At 42.3% G+C, this 15761-nt stretch overlaps 1 protein-coding gene across 1 annotated transcript in view; it reads right to left on the reverse strand.

Annotated features, from left to right (window-relative positions):
• FAM117B (family with sequence similarity 117 member B) overlaps positions 1-13785 on the reverse strand; it is an 89803-nt gene extending 76018 nt beyond the window's left edge. Inside the window, exon 1 of the mRNA XM_060152296.1 lies at positions 13001-13785. Coding sequence (XP_060008279.1) covers positions 13001-13598 — 598 coding nt within the window. The 5' untranslated portion in view covers positions 13599-13785. The remainder of the gene's footprint in view (positions 1-13000) is intronic.
• Positions 13786-15761: the final 1976 nt, after the last annotated feature.

Here is a 15761-nt window from a genome sequence, read left to right on the forward strand (position 1 = left end):
AACATGAATGAATCTCAAATGCATTATGCTAAGCAACTGGAGCCAGACTAAAGAGGCTAAGTCCTATACATCTCACTTACATGATATTCTGAAAAAAGTAAAACTTAAGGGAACCATAAACAAATCAGTGGTGGCTATGGCCTAGCAACCCCTGAGGGGAATGACTTTAAAAAGCATGAGGGGCCTCCGTGGTGACGCAGTGGTTGAGAGTCCGCCTGCGGATGCAGGGGACACAGGTTCGTGCCCCGGTCCAGGAAGATCCCACATGCCGCGGAGAGGCTGGGCCCGTGAGCCATGGCCGCTGAGCCTGCGCGTCCGGAGCCTGTGCTCCGCAACGGGAGAGGCCACAACAGTGAGAGGCCCGCGTACCACAAAAAAAAAAAAAAAAAAAGCATGAGAAAACTTTATGGGTGATAGAAATGTTCTATACCTTGATGGTGGTTGTGATTATACAACTGTGCTCTTTGTGCTCTTTGTCAAAATTCATACAACAGTATATCGTAAGAATGTCTATATATGTATAACTGAGTCACTTTGCTGTACAGCAGAGATTGGCACAGCAGTGTAAATCAACTATACTTCAATTAAAAATAAAATAAAAATTTAAAAAAAACAGTATATTGAAAAGGATAAATTTTAGTGTATGTAAATTATACCTCAATAAACCTGACACCCCACACACCTGCCCAAATAAGGCAAACCTTTTAAAAACAGTAAGAGCTAAAAAGTTAATTACATCCTCAGTGAGTAAAATGGTGAGTCAACAGATACAAACAGAATTAACATACGTCACATAAAGAGTGAACAAGCATTTAAAAAGAATATTCAGGAATAACCTGGCAGTCCAGTGGTTAAGACTAGGTGTTTTCACTGCCGTGGCCCAGGTTCAACCCTGGTCAGGGAACTAAGATCCCACAAGCCACACAGCGTGGCCAAAAATAAATAAATAAATAAAAAGAATATTCAACCCTGTTATTAATAAGAGCTATTATTTCTTATTAAATTGTATTACATGGCTACTATATGAGGTAATTAAATATATTATCTTAAATACTCTCTATGACCCCAGGAAATATGTAAGGAAATACAAATGAAAACAATGATGTACTCTGTCATACACACTGAATTGATAAAACTAAAGAAAAGTCTAACTGTGACAAGGCTTCACAACCATCCATTCATTCATCTGAACAATGTTTTTATTGAGTCTCATTTAAATCTTGCATTTTACCCCAACTGAGGGGAGACAGTGACAGATTTAATTACAAGGGAGGTACTGGGTAGGCAATACATATGGGGGGGGGAGTTTAATTGGTAGGGAGATTGTCCAAAGGTGTGGGTCCTAATTCTTCCTTATGCAATGGAGACATCTCTGAAGTCGGATAAAAGCATTCCTGTGACACTAAATCTATTTCCAGTAGACTTTCCAGGAATTCCTAGGGATAGCATTAATGGCAACTGCTTTCTAGAGAAGTGAAGAATGTCTATCCTGCAAGTCACCTAGCAATTCCTGACTGCACACAAAGCACTCAGAATCTCGACAGAGTCCCACAGGGCCATATCAGGCTTTTGCACTTAAGTACTACTCTTCTTAGTAATACTATATATTTTCTTATTTTTATTATTAACCCTTGAATATTACAAAAATCCATATTGTCTCTCTAATTCTGAAGTCCATAAGGTCAGGACGCCTTCTCAATGCCTTTTGAGTTGCTCTGCACAGAGTGAGCATGGGTTCTAAAATAATGTAAACAGACATCACTTGTCCTTACCTTTAAAAAATATCAGTATACATGCACAATGGAAAAACATAATTAATGCGAAATGGTTTTCCAGAAAATACCAGATAGATCTCAGTAAATCCCAGTAGAACAGCAAGTAAAATAACAATTATAAAAATTTTTTTTTAAGATTTTTTAAAAGATTTTTTTGATGTGGACCATTTTCAAAGTTTTTATTGAATTTGTTACAATATTGCTTCTGTTTTGTTTTGGTTTTCTGGCCTCAAGGTATGTGGGATCTTAGCTCCCTGACCAGGGATCCAACCCGCACCCCCTGCGTTGGAAGGCTAAGTCTTAACCACTGGACTGCCAGGGAAGTCCCCAGCAATCACAAAATTTTAAGTATAGTAAATTGGAAGGGTATATACAGGGAGGAAAAAAAAAGACTTTTTTTTAATCTTCCAAGTTTTCCATATTATTATTATTTGTTACTTCTGAAGTGTTAAAAATTTTAGTGCATTATGCCCCGAGTCCATGGCCTACTATGTATGCATATGGAATATAACAGCATTTATGAAACCAGGTAATAACAACAACATTATTAACTCAACCACCCAGGTAGGTTCAAAATCTCAGCCATGGGCTTCCCTGGTGGTGCAGTGGTTGAGAGTCCGCCTGCCGATGCAGGGGACACGGGTTCGTGCCCTGGTCCAGGAAGGTCCCACATGCCGCGGAGCGGCTGGGCCCAGTGAGCCATGGCCGCTGGGCCTGCACGTCTGGAGCCTGTGCTCCGCGGCAGGAGGGGCCACAGCAGTGAGAGGCCCGCGTACCGCACACACACAAAAAAATCTCAGCCATAATTATGCTCTCTCATCTTCCTCACCCCTCAAATCTAATCAGTTAACAAGTCCTATTAATTCTTTGCTTCTCAAATAATCCTTTCTTCATTCACACTACAACCACCCTATTTCATACAAAGAAATTAAGTGTGGTGAAAATGAGAATAAAGATAAAAGATGTTTTTCTTATTCTTAATTGCTTTAAAACATAATTAACCATCTAAAGTAAAAAGAATAACAATGCACTGTGGAATTTATAACAGAAAAGCAAAATAGTGGACAACAGCACAAAAGATGGGAGGTGGGAAATGGAAGTATATTAATATAAGGTTCTAACATGAACTATTAGATAACACAGATACAGAACATTTCCATCACTTCAGGAAGTTCTTTTGGAAAGCGCTGCTGTAGCACAAACACCAAGAGTATAATGAAAAAAGGTGTAACTGACAACTAATAGTAGAGATAAAATGAAATATAAAAAATAATCCAAAAGAAGACAGGGAAAAAGAAACAGGATCTTGGAATTAAAGTCTGAACTGATATCAACTCCTGAAATATATTTTACAATAGAAAGAAAAATGTACATCTTTGACCAAGAAATTCATTTCTAAGAATTGATCCTACAGATAAGCTTATTTATAAATGCACAAAGAAGTATAAATAAGAATGTTCAACACAGGACTATTTAACAGCAAAAGACTGGAAATGATCTAAATAACAAAACAGAAGCCTGAAGAAATAACATATGGTCCATAATATACCTATATGTAAAGTCACATGTGCATACATTTGTATGCACAGAGAATAAATGTGGAATAATGCAAAAGAAACAGCTAACTGGATTTCTCTGAAAAGAACGAATTTAAGGCAAGTAGGGGGAGAGTGCATATTGTATTTTCTTTTACCACTTATAATTTTTATCATGTGCATATATTACCTGCATAGAAAGAAAGAAAGAAGGAAAGAAAAAAAGAAAGAAAGAAAGGAGGAAGGGAGGAAGGGAAGAAAGAAAAAAAGGAAGGAAGGAAGGAAGAGGGAGAGAGGGAGGGAGGGCAGGAAGAAAGGGAGGCAGGGGAAGGGGAGGAAAAGAGGGGAAGGAAGGAAAGAGGAATACATGCTGGTAGGAAAACTGTAAAACATACAATTCCAGAATCAGCTCCTTGGGGGCAAGAACTCCCCTCAAAATTTAAATTTACTTCCGAAAGAACTTTACACTAGCTCATAAAGAAGCATAGGTCAGTTAAAAATGCTATATAGATTTTTATTTTGGAATAAACTATAGATAATTTCACCTTGACTGCATGCTAGCTTTATAAGAAACAGTAGCAAAGACTTCCCATTAAAATAATACTGGGGCTTCCCTGGTGGCACAGTGGTTAAGAATCCGCCTGCCAATGCAGGGGACACGGGTTCGAGCCCTGGTCCGGGAAGATCCCACATGCTGTGGAGCAACTAAGCCCGTGCGCCACAGCTCTGAGCCTGTGCTCTAGAGCCCGCGAGCCACAGCTACTGAGCCCGCATGCCACATTTACTGAAGCCCACGCGCCTAGAGCCCATGCTCCGCAACAAGAGAAGCCACCGCGATGAGAAGCCTGTGTACCACAATGAAGAGTAGCCCTCACTCACCACTACTAGACAAAGCCCGCCCACAGGAACGAAGACCCAACACAGCCAAAAATAAATAAAATAAATAAATTTAAAATAATACTGAAGGAATAAAAACGTGTAACTCACAAGGACAACAGACAGGAAAGGAGGCAACAGCAGAAAAGAGGTTTCAACGAAGTTTTGAAAGCAGATGTCTAAGCGGTACCAGTCTAAATGCAGTCCGATTATAAACTCAAATTAAGATTTCCTGATCTGCCCTGATACAAGTCCCAGACTTCTGTGGAAAGAAAAGTATCCTGTCATTCACAGGAAAGCAATGAATAACTTGCTACATTTTCAACTTCTTATATGAATAAACAAACTTTTTGTTTAACAAACATCAAGAGCTAGGAAAGAAGGTTTCATTTCATTTGAAAACGAAATGTGGGTGTGCTTATTTCAAGTTCAACTCAGAACTGACTATATGTACAGAAAACACACACATACAACCCAAGAACACGTTTTACCTTAAAGAGATAAATTTCTTAAATATCAATTTTTATGTACAGAGTACAAATGAGGTCAAGAAATCAACATATGTGCACAATAATTCTGCTAAACCTATATTTGAGACATGGCAATTTACTCAAGGAAATTTTTCAAACTCTTAAACAATGGCTTATGGCTTTAGTAGCTTGACTGTACAACCTTGCCAATAAATTTTCACACTGTAAAAAAATAACTTTACTAACTTTATTTAAATTAAATCTACTGAGCCTACCTTTAGAAAACTTAAATCCCATTTGGCTTAAGCCAATTATTTAATCACAACATACTGTGGTTGCCTTATGAGTTATAAAAGAAAATCTACAAAAAGGAATTAATTTCAAGAAAGGTAAGCTAAGCTTAACTATGTTTTTGTCCAAGAAGGGTAGAGGTGAAAACTATACAAAATGAATAAGCGTATAAATTGGCCAAATAAAAAGATCCACAGAGAAATCAGTCTGTACTCAGAACAGCACTATTACTTGATCATATCTCAACTTACTGATCACTAATGCAGGGGTTCCCTGGGAAACGGAAATTATTCCAAGGGTTTCTCCAGAGCAAAAAGATTGGGAGAAACTGCGTGAGAGAGATTAACTAGACAGGCTCTGTATTTAAGGGCACAAGACATATCCTCAGGCCTGATATTGTAGGACTCTACCCAGGGGAAACTGGCCCAAGAGAAGGGAAAAAAAACTACATTTGAGAGACCCAGCATCCTTGTTCTACTTTAAGATATTCCAGTCTACCAGCCTGACCCAGACAGACTGAAAACCTAATGAGCAATTTTGTGTCTTATTTAAATATTAACAGAAAACTAAGGAAAGGTTCTAACATGAAAGACAAAGTTAAAGACAAAAAGGGCTCTGAGGACAATGCAGAAAGCAAGAGAAAACTTTGAGGGTATTTATACCCGTGCACCACAACAAAGAGTAGCCCCCGCTCACTGCAACTAGAGAAAGCCCACGCACAGCAACGAAGACTCAACGCAGCCAAAAATTAATTAATTAATTAATTTTAAAAAAGGAAATCCTGAATCATATCAGTATGTTATTTAGAAATATGTAGGTAAACACCAGAGGAAACCACTAAGACGTGAAAGTGGCTGTCTCTAGGAGGCAAAAAGTGGGAGTGGAGAGAGATGTGGCAGGGAAACACTTTATTTGATTATAAGTTTAGTGCCATATGACATTTTAAATTACATACATGTACTTTGATAAAAATAGAATTTAAATTTTAAAATACAGTATTTGACAAACACGCTATTTCTTTAAGTAGTTTGGAGATGGAAGTAGCTTACTTTCTCAATTCCCCTCTTATCTATTGCTGAGTTATCTTAACCCACCCTTACCTCCTCTCCATCCTCAGAGAAAGAAGTGACCTTAGTCGTTTCTGAGACTTCCTGACTACACCATGTGCTGGATTCCACTGCCTCTCACATTTTCCATGACCTTGCTCCATCTATTATTTCCTTCTCTTGAATCTGCAATCGTTCATTCTCCTGTGAATCCTTTCCCCAAACCTATAAAACATGCTGAAGTTCTCCCCATCCTATAAACAAATGAACTTAGCTCAATTCTTCATCCTGTTTTGTCACATTCCTTCCTTACAGTGACATATGGGTAATTTATACTCCATAAGAGTAATTTAGGGACCTCCCTGGCGGTCCAGTGGTTAAGACTTCACCTTCCAGTGCAGGGGGTGTGGGTTCAATCCCTGGTCGGGGAGCTAAGATCCCACATGCCTCGTGCCAAAAAACCAAAACATAAAACAGAAGCAGTATTGTAACAAATTCAATAAAGACTTTAAAAATGATCCACATCAAAAAAAATCTTAAAAACAAAAAAGTAATTTATAATCATTACCTCTACTTCCTCACCCACCACTTTAATCTGATTTGTGCATCCAACATGCTACTCAAAGGTCAGCAATGGACCGAAATGTCAAATTCCAAAGTCTATTCTCCAGGCTCAGCATACTTGTTATCTTCAGAGAATCTGAAAATCTTTATCATCTCCTCCTTGAAATCCAAATCTTTCTTTTGGCTTTCTCAACACTATTCTACCACCACATTCTCAGGCTTATTCATTGACTTTTCTTTCTACCCTTAAAATGCTTGTTTTCTCCCAGAGTTGTATCCTCAGCATTCTCCTATCATCTTATCCATCCTAGTGATTAGTCATTTCAAGTATCACCCACGTGCAAATGCTTAGCATAAAGTATGGGTTAAACGAATGTTTACTGAGCTGAAATAAATGAGTGCCAATTTTCTGCCTCCAATCTGTATCCCCAAGTTCTAAAACTATACTTGCCACAATTTAGAAAATTATCTGGATGTCCTGAGAGCACAAACTAAGTATGTCCAGAACTGGACTCACTGTTCTCTTCCCAAACCAGCATTCCTCACTGTGTCGCTTATCTCAATTAAGATAAGCAACTATTATCCTCAACTCCTCCTTTCTCAGTCCCTACATCCAACAGGTTACTGTACTGAATCCAGGTCTCCTCAATCTCTTTTATCCTTGCCATTCCCACTGCCATAGCACTTAAATTCATGTGCTCGATGCTGCTGTGAGTTACTATCCTACAGTCTTCTCCATGTCAAATTCATAGCCTATTCATTCTAAATATTTATCAACACTATGCATTCCAAGAATATAAATACCACTAATATAACAAATTAACTTTTAATATCTCAACTCTTGCATGATGAGGATGATAAAAATGATGTGAGGGCTTCCCTGGTGGTGCAGTGGTTGAGAGTCCGCCTGCCGATGCAGGGGACACGGGTTCGTGCCCCGGTCCGGGAAGATCCCACGTGCCGCGGAGCGGCTGGGCCCGTGAGCCATGGCCGCTGAGCCTGCGTGTCCGGAGCCTGTGCTCCACAATGGGAGAGGCCACAACAGTGAGAGGCCCGCGTACCGCAAAAAAAAAAAAAAAAAAATGATGTGAAAATAGCTAATATCAAGAGATTCCTTCCTACACCCACAAAGAGATTACAAAGATTTTATCTAACAATCCTCTATTGTAAAATATTAATAGTTGACCCTTGAACAACGAGGGTTTAAGGCCACCGACTCTCTGCATAGTAGAAAATCCGCATATAACTTTAGATTCAGCCATCTGGTCCCACAGTTCCGCATGTGCAGATTCAACTAACTTTGGATCATATATATTGTTGTACTATTTATTTTTTAAAAATCCACATATAAGTGGACCAGGGCAATTCAAACCTGCTTTGTTCAAGGGTCAGCTGTACTATTAGTCAGCATTCCCATTTTACAGGTGAAGTGAATTTGCCTAAAGTTAAATAGCTACTACTAAGTAAGCAGTAATGCCAAGATTTGAACTCCGACAATCTGGCTCCAGAGGTATTATCCATGGGATACATTCATATATTCTATTCAAGGCCATTCTGAAAACTTACCTTTCTACTCTCTTTCTTGACTGCTTGCTCTCTTTTCTCCCCAACATCCTATACTCTACGTTTTAAGACACAGGACTGAATATGATATGTATATTTTCACACTTCTATGATCCAGCTGTAAAGTTCTGTTTCTCTCTTTCCAACCCAAAGCAAAAGCCATCTCCTCTGACAGAACTTCTATACCCACTCCCCACAGAATTACTCACTTCTCTATGAGCCCAAAGTACTCATATTATATACTTATGAACCTATCTTACATGGCTGGTTTGTGAGTCTCTGGAGTTCTCTCTTTTACATTCTTCAATCAAAGCTTACAGAATTGAACTTAATTCAATACAAACTCTACTAGCCAAGATGCTGAATTAATAGTAAGTTTCTACTTGCCTCAACTTCAGTGTTTGTAAAATACAAATACTATAAACCAAAAGGATTCCCCTGACTGTGTGAAGTTACCAGCAATCCTTCAAATGTTAGAGAAACACCTAATTCTTAAAGTTATGTACTTCAAAAAGTACTAGAAAGCAGAAGTCTAAGATGTTGCAAATTTGAAGGTCTGTTATACTACTTCCTGATTATTAGTCCAGAGAAATCCATCTCTTGTTGCTGCTCTTGCCACACCCCCACCTCAATAAACAACCAAATTCATACACAACATAATACATCAAAGTAAGGGGAAAATTAGCAAAAACACAACTTGCTATCTACCTATCAGCCAGCCACACTGCAAAAATAACTTTTATACACACTGTACTAATGCCCTTTTCTCTAATGAGGAGTTTTCAAACTATTTCCCTTCAGTGCTTCTAGTGACTGGTTTTCAAATTTAGAGTTCAGCAAAATTAACGGGGTGTGTGTGTGGGGTACTTTCAAGGTCTGGAGTAGGGTCTGGGAACTTGCATTTTTAACAAAGACCCTGAGTGAATCTGGTACAGATAAGGCACAGACCACACGCTGAGAAACAGTTCTGGATGTTCTTTGCAACTCGAAATTTCATATGACCATGAAAACTAAGCCTACACTGGCAATTTATGTTACATCCACTAAAACTAGAAGCAAAACTAGTATGATACACAATAGCTAACTTTTATACTGAGGTACTGTGCTGAGTATTTCTCAATTTTCTTTCATTTAATCCTTAGCACCATATGAAGTAAATATCATTATCACCTTACAAATGAGAAAGTTAAGGGTTAGAAAGTTAATCGCTTCCCCACATGACATGGCTTCTAAGTGGTGGAACACAGTATTAAAACCCAGAATGTCTACCCAAAGCCTATACTCCTATCCTCTTTATGCCACCTATTTGTAATATATCTATTTGACACTGTATAGAGTAAGACAAAGTCAGGTAAAAGGAGGGAAGGCATAAAAACTTTGTCTTCTTCACCATTTTATCTACAGTTAACACCGTTGCCTAGTTACCTTTTCTAAGCATATCTCAGTTCCTAACGACAAACCACTTCCCGTGGAGATGGCAGGCACTGAAGGTGGGAATTTTAAGATACGTGTCAGGAATGGGTGCTTGGATTAACTTATATTGAATACTCTGGGGGTTTTTTGTTTTTTTTTTAACATCTTTATTGGAGTATAATTGCTTTACAATGGTGTGTTAGTTTCTGCTTTATAACAAAGTGAATCAGTTATACATATACATATGTTCCCATATCTCTTCCCTCTTGCGTCTCCCTCCCTCTGCCGTTTACCACCTATGTAATATTAGGCAGGCTCCCTGTGCTCTTTTACAAAATGGGATGATAATCCTATTTTAATATATAACATACGTAAAGCACCCAGCACATAGAAGATAAAATGTATTGCCCTCCTCCACCTTTTATTCTATTTACTAACATTTCTAAACGCCACTTATTTTCACTGGGCTTGAAACTACTTCCAAAAAGTAATAAATCAAGTGAAGGAAGTTCTCTATTAGCTAATGATTAGCTGTAACCCTGGGTAAATAAAGCAACTGGGTAGGGAGCTGACTGAATAGGGACACCCCCTCAAAGATCCTGAGATCTTCAAATAGGGGACTTTCAGACTGGATTCCTAACAAAGATTAGGGCATCCAATTCATCCTATAGACACCTAGAAGCTGACAACCTGATCCAGATGGACCCTGGAATCTGAGTTACATGAGGTTTACTTCATAAGGTAGGCCCTTGCTCTCTACCAATAAGCATGTCTACATTTCATTGAGGCTGCAAACTGGCAGTAATCTCCTTCAATCAAAAAGGGAGTCTCAGAGCTTCCCTGGTGGCGCAGTGATTAAGAATCCTCCTGCCAATACAGGGGACATAGGTTCGAGCCCTGGTCCAGGAAGATCCCACATGCCACGGAGCAACTCAGCCCATGCACCACAACTACTGAGCCTGCGCTCTAGAGCCTGCGAGCCACAACTACTGAGCCCGCGAGCCACAACTACAGAAGCCTGCATGCCTAGAGCCCATGCTCCGCAACAAGAGAATCCACCACAATGAGAAGCCCGCGCACGGCAACAAAGAGTAGCCCCCGCTCTCTGCAACTAGAGAAAGCCCGAGTGCAGCAATGAAGACCCAACGCAGCCAAAAATAAATACTTAATATAAATATTTTAAAAAATAATGTTTTAAATTTTAAAAAGGGAGTCTCTGCTGTACACCTGAAACTTTGTAAATCAACTGTACTTCAATTAAAAAATAAGAAAAAAATGTTTTTTAATGTTTAAAAGGGAGTCTCATAATTAAAAAGATTCTCCTTTTCTTCCAGATTGAGTCTGAGAAAAACAGCAAATGGTCTAGTTTGTGCTATGAAGACAAAATCAGAAAACATTTGTCCCACTCTGCATGGAAGTTCACTAGAGTGAAACAAAAACACATTCCTGGGAAGGAAGCGATCAGACATTCACTTCAGTATAACTTAGTAACAGGCAGTATCCCTTTTCACACCTAGGTGAGAGTGCTGCACTGGAGAAAAAAGAGGTTTTATTTTTCCGGGGTTTTTTTGGTGGGGGGAGTGAGAGGGCTAATGAGAAAATCAATTTTACAGCATGAATACTCTATAGAATGACAGATCTGAGGGAAAGAAGCTTTGGAAAACATGAAGAGTGGGCACAGGAGGAGTCCGAGATCCCAGCAAATAAAGCCCTTCTAGCGTTGAGAAGAAAAGAGCACCTTCCTCCACACACTGCTAATACTTAACCCAGCTTTCATCAGGTTGCTGCTTCTTTAAAGGTCAAATAGTTGAGAGGGTAGCCAGATTCTGTTATCAGACTGGGGTCACCACTTCCTTCCTCCATCTTAACTGCCCACTTAAGTAGCTCTCCTTCCCTTCCACCTGCCACACAATGTCAGCTCCAGAAGGTTGAATGCAAACTGAAGCAATTATGTCCACCAGATACCTCTAAGAGTTGCTTCAAAACCTAAACACATATGTCACTTTGGTATGTTATGTATTTCCCAGGTTCTATCTTACACATCAAGCTACTACCTCCTTGATATAATGTAAAAGACATGGTTTTGGAGTACCTAATATCCACTCCACCACTAGTTACTTCACCTCTCAAAACCTCCTGTGAGAGTTAAAATGAGATCCTGCAGGTAAATCATCCACCATGAGGAGGAGCTCAGTAAGCAATAGCTATTATTTGAGGAAGAGGGGGTTCTTTTAACAAAGTTTAAAAAAAGCATTTTGCATTTTCAGAAGGTTTAAAACAGCATTCTTTTTCTAGTCAGAAAACACTATTGATCATTCTTCAGGGCAATTCTCTTCCCAGAAAATATCCATTGTCTAAAATCTTTGATAAAATAAACAGTAGAAAAGACTCATCCCACTCCCTGCATTTTTTGAATGAACCCTTGAAACCACTTCATCTGTTCTATTTCATTAGGAAGTACTGTACTAAGTTTCCTGAAATATCCAGCCATTCTGCCTAAAGATTCTAACAGAAATTCCCGAGACAATAAAAGACAAAGGTATACGCTGGCAGTATTAATACGTAAGCTAAAAACCACCCATTTCTCTTTTCAGTGGATTCTAACACGAAGGCAATCAGATGATAAATTTTTTCTCTTTCCATTTCCACAATATGAAGTCCTCTTTTGAGTTCCTCTTTATGAATGACTCCCAAGGAACCCAAGAGCTCCATTCAGGACTTTCCCCAAAAAAAGCTCCCAAGTCTAGAGAAAAACAATTTTTAGGTCCCTAAAGTAATAACAGGGAGACAAATCTTGGATCTTGTTTTAAAAAAAAAAATGGTTTTCATCCTAAACACAAAATCAGTGTAACAGACATACACCAGAGCCTCATACAAAGCCCATAAACCCCCCAAAGGAATCTTGCTTAACTTACTTCTCACTTCTTGCTACCCACTTAGCAAATCTTAGTAAATGCTAACATGCTCCGAGCCTCATGTCTGTTCAGGGACCCCCAACCAAACCTGCTATGCTAGTGCACTTAAATCCCCCAAATCTGAAACTGTTCTGTGAAAGACAACTACTTAGCAGCAGATATGTGCCATACTAACATTAACCATGTCACTGAGTGACAAACCACTCAGCCTCACCCCCAAAGGAGGGTAAGCAGTAACCAGCGGGCGGCCAGAAACCCAGGTTTATCATTAACACATCAGGCCAAGCACAAGGTTAGCGGCTGCACCTCCAGGGACGGGCACCAACGTAGGGCCGACTGAGGCATGAATGAGACGGCCGGGGAGGGAGCGGCGCAGGGGGCGTGGGGATGGCCCGGACAAGGCTGGGCCGCACCTCCCGGGCCCCGCCCCGGCCCCGCCCCCCGGCCACCCCGGCTCCGCGGCAGCGCCGCAGTCCCAGCGCGGTAGCGGCGCGCGCCCGGGACCGCTTCCCGCCGTTGCCTTCCCCTCTTCGCGCGGCCCCCAGCACGTACCTGCTTTGCAAAGAGGGGCGCTCGGGCTCCTCCTCTCCGGGGAGCTTCGGCTCTGCTCCGGGGACCTCCTCCGGTGCCGGACGCGGGCTGCGGGTGGGGCCGCGCTCACCTCGCCTGTCCACAGGTGGGTGGGCGACGAGGAAGGCGACGACACGGTGCCCAGCAGCGCCGGCGGGGGCTGCGGCCGTGGGGGGCTCCCGCGGGCCCCGGGCGCGGCGCCGCGCGTGGGGCTGGTGCCTCGCGTGGACGTCGAGGACGTGCTCGTCTGCGTGGCCACCGTGGGGCTGGTGCGCGCGGCCGCACTCCCGCCGCCCCGCGTGGGGCTTGTGCTGCGCGAGGCAGTGCGCGGGGCCCCGCTGCTGCCGCCGCCGCCCGAGGGGCCTGAGGCGCCACCACAGCAGCCGCCGTTGTTGCCGCCGCCGCCGCCGTTGCTCCGCGTGGGGCTGCCATGTTGCTGCTGCTGCTGCTTCAGCTGGAACGGAACCGTCGCCCTCATGGGCTGCAGGCGGCTCCCGGATCCCCCGGCCGTGGCGACCGCACCGCCCCCGAGGGAGCCGGCCGGCGTGGGGGACCCATTGCGCCTCACCCGCTGGGACATGGTTCCCCCCCTCCCCGGTGACTGGGCGAGACGTGGGGTTTTGTTGTTGTTGGCTTGCAAGGGGAGGATTCTCGAGACCGGATGGAAGGCCCCCGCGACCGGGTGACGAAGCCGGAGTTCGGGGTGCGGGGGGCGCCCGGGCCGCGACCGGCAGCAACGAGGTGGTGCAGCCGCCGCCGCCGCTGCCGCTCCTCCTCATCAACAATAGTGTCTCCTCCACTGCCCCCGCCCCCCGCGAGCGCCCATTGGTGCAGCGTCAGCCGCGCTCGAGCCGCTCCACCGCGCCCATTGGCTGCAAGCAGCTCGGGCCCCGGGCCCCCGGGGCCTTAGAGAGCCTGGGTTTGCGAGGAGACCTTCTGCTCTTTAAAGAGAAAGAGACCCGCCCCCCGGGGGGAGGAGACGCGGAGGAAACAGGCTGAGTGTATGTGTAGGGTGCGCGCGCGCGTGTGTGAGTGTACACGTGAGTGTACACGCGTACGCGCGCGCCTGGCCACGCGCATCTTCCCCTTCCCACTGGGGGGAGCCCTGGGGACTCAGATTCTGGAATATTGCCAAAGGGAATTGTCCTGAAGCAAAGCGGTCCCCAGGGAAGTCTGAGGTCTTTCCCCCAAAACTCACTTCCTTACCTCAATATTGACTGGCACAGTCCGTGTACGTGCGTCTCTTTCTGGCTTTTTTTTCTTAATCTTTGTGTTCTGTCCTAATTCCGTCAACGTTTGGACAGGGCTCAAAGGAAAAGAAATTTAATTAATCTTACTGGCATTTTACGCCTCGTCTTTTTTTTTTTTTTTAAGCTCTACAAAGAGCCAAATCTCAGAAAGATTAAAATTGCTGGTTTGAATGCGGTTTTAGATCATATCTATGAAGTCCAGTTACCAAATGCTACTGCTATATCTCCTGTATCTCAAGTAATCAAGAATTTATTTTAATCAGCTACTTCACAGTTCCCTGATACCTTGGAAAGATGCTGCTGCCTAAGTTTTAAGTGCCATAGTTTTCAAAGGGCCTTATTTTATCCTCGCGATCATTATTTGAGACAAAACTGGACCAGCCATTTGTATTTTTGTCTAGTGGAGAAAACAGGTCCTTGTACTATGGGCAAGAACTCAGTAACACTAGTTCTAAAATAACCTTAGAGACTTCTTATCAAGACAAAAAAAATTTTTTAAGGTGGACCCATAGCCCACATACTCACTTCTCAGGCTATAAACTGCCTGTCCATGACCTGTTTTCCCTTTACTACTTTATTAGATATACATTCTAGACAGATTTTGTCTTGTAAAAACATGGGAGTGGCGGGCCCAGTATAATTTGCTCTGGACCTGAAATTCTAGTGGGCCCCATGCACTGTGGTGGAGAGCCTTTGAGGACGTAGAAAACAGATTCATATCTCAGATCCACCACATACTCTGTGGCCTTGGATAAGTCACTAGGCAGTTTCCTTATCTGTAAAATGCAGTTAAACAATACCATCTCCTTCATACAACCGTTTATCAACCAAGGGTTAAATGAGAATGTGGTGCGTAGAAAGTACTCAATACTTTGAGTCTCCATGTGATTCAGAGGCCCGCATCTCTGCTTATCACGAATTCCTCCTCTCTCCTCTACCACAAAGAGAGTCCGCAAGCCCTTATCCCAGGACCTTCCTTAAGCTGGCTGGTGCTCTAGATAGACCTGACATCACTACCCATCCACACAACCTGGAATGAAGACAAAAGCAGCTTCTCCCTAGACAGGAAGAAGGAAACTGCCAACAAGATCCGTGCAGAGAGCTAAAGCTAGTCTTAAACAAAGGGGTAAGAGAGAAGATAAGCCTTTAAATAAGGATGTCCTAGAAGCTGTGTCTAACGCTTTGTCCTGCACAAAAGTAGGAACTCAGCACAGATTTATTGAGTTAAACTGAGGGAGTTCAGCAGCCCTAGAGTCTGAGGCTTCCAGATCAATTACTTTTTCAAAAAAATTTTGTTGAAGTATAGTTGATTTGCAATGTTGTGTTAATTTCTGCTGTACAGCAAAGTGACTCAGTTTTATATATCTATATATATGTATAATATATATATATATTCTTGTTCATATTCACTTCCATTATGGTTTATCACAGGTTTTTTTTTTTTTTTTTTTTTTTGCGGTACGCGGGCCTCTCACTGTTGTGGCCTCTCCCAT

This window comes from Lagenorhynchus albirostris, chromosome 6 (assembly GCF_949774975.1).
Source record: "Lagenorhynchus albirostris chromosome 6, mLagAlb1.1, whole genome shotgun sequence".
NCBI lineage: Eukaryota > Metazoa > Chordata > Mammalia > Artiodactyla > Delphinidae > Lagenorhynchus > Lagenorhynchus albirostris.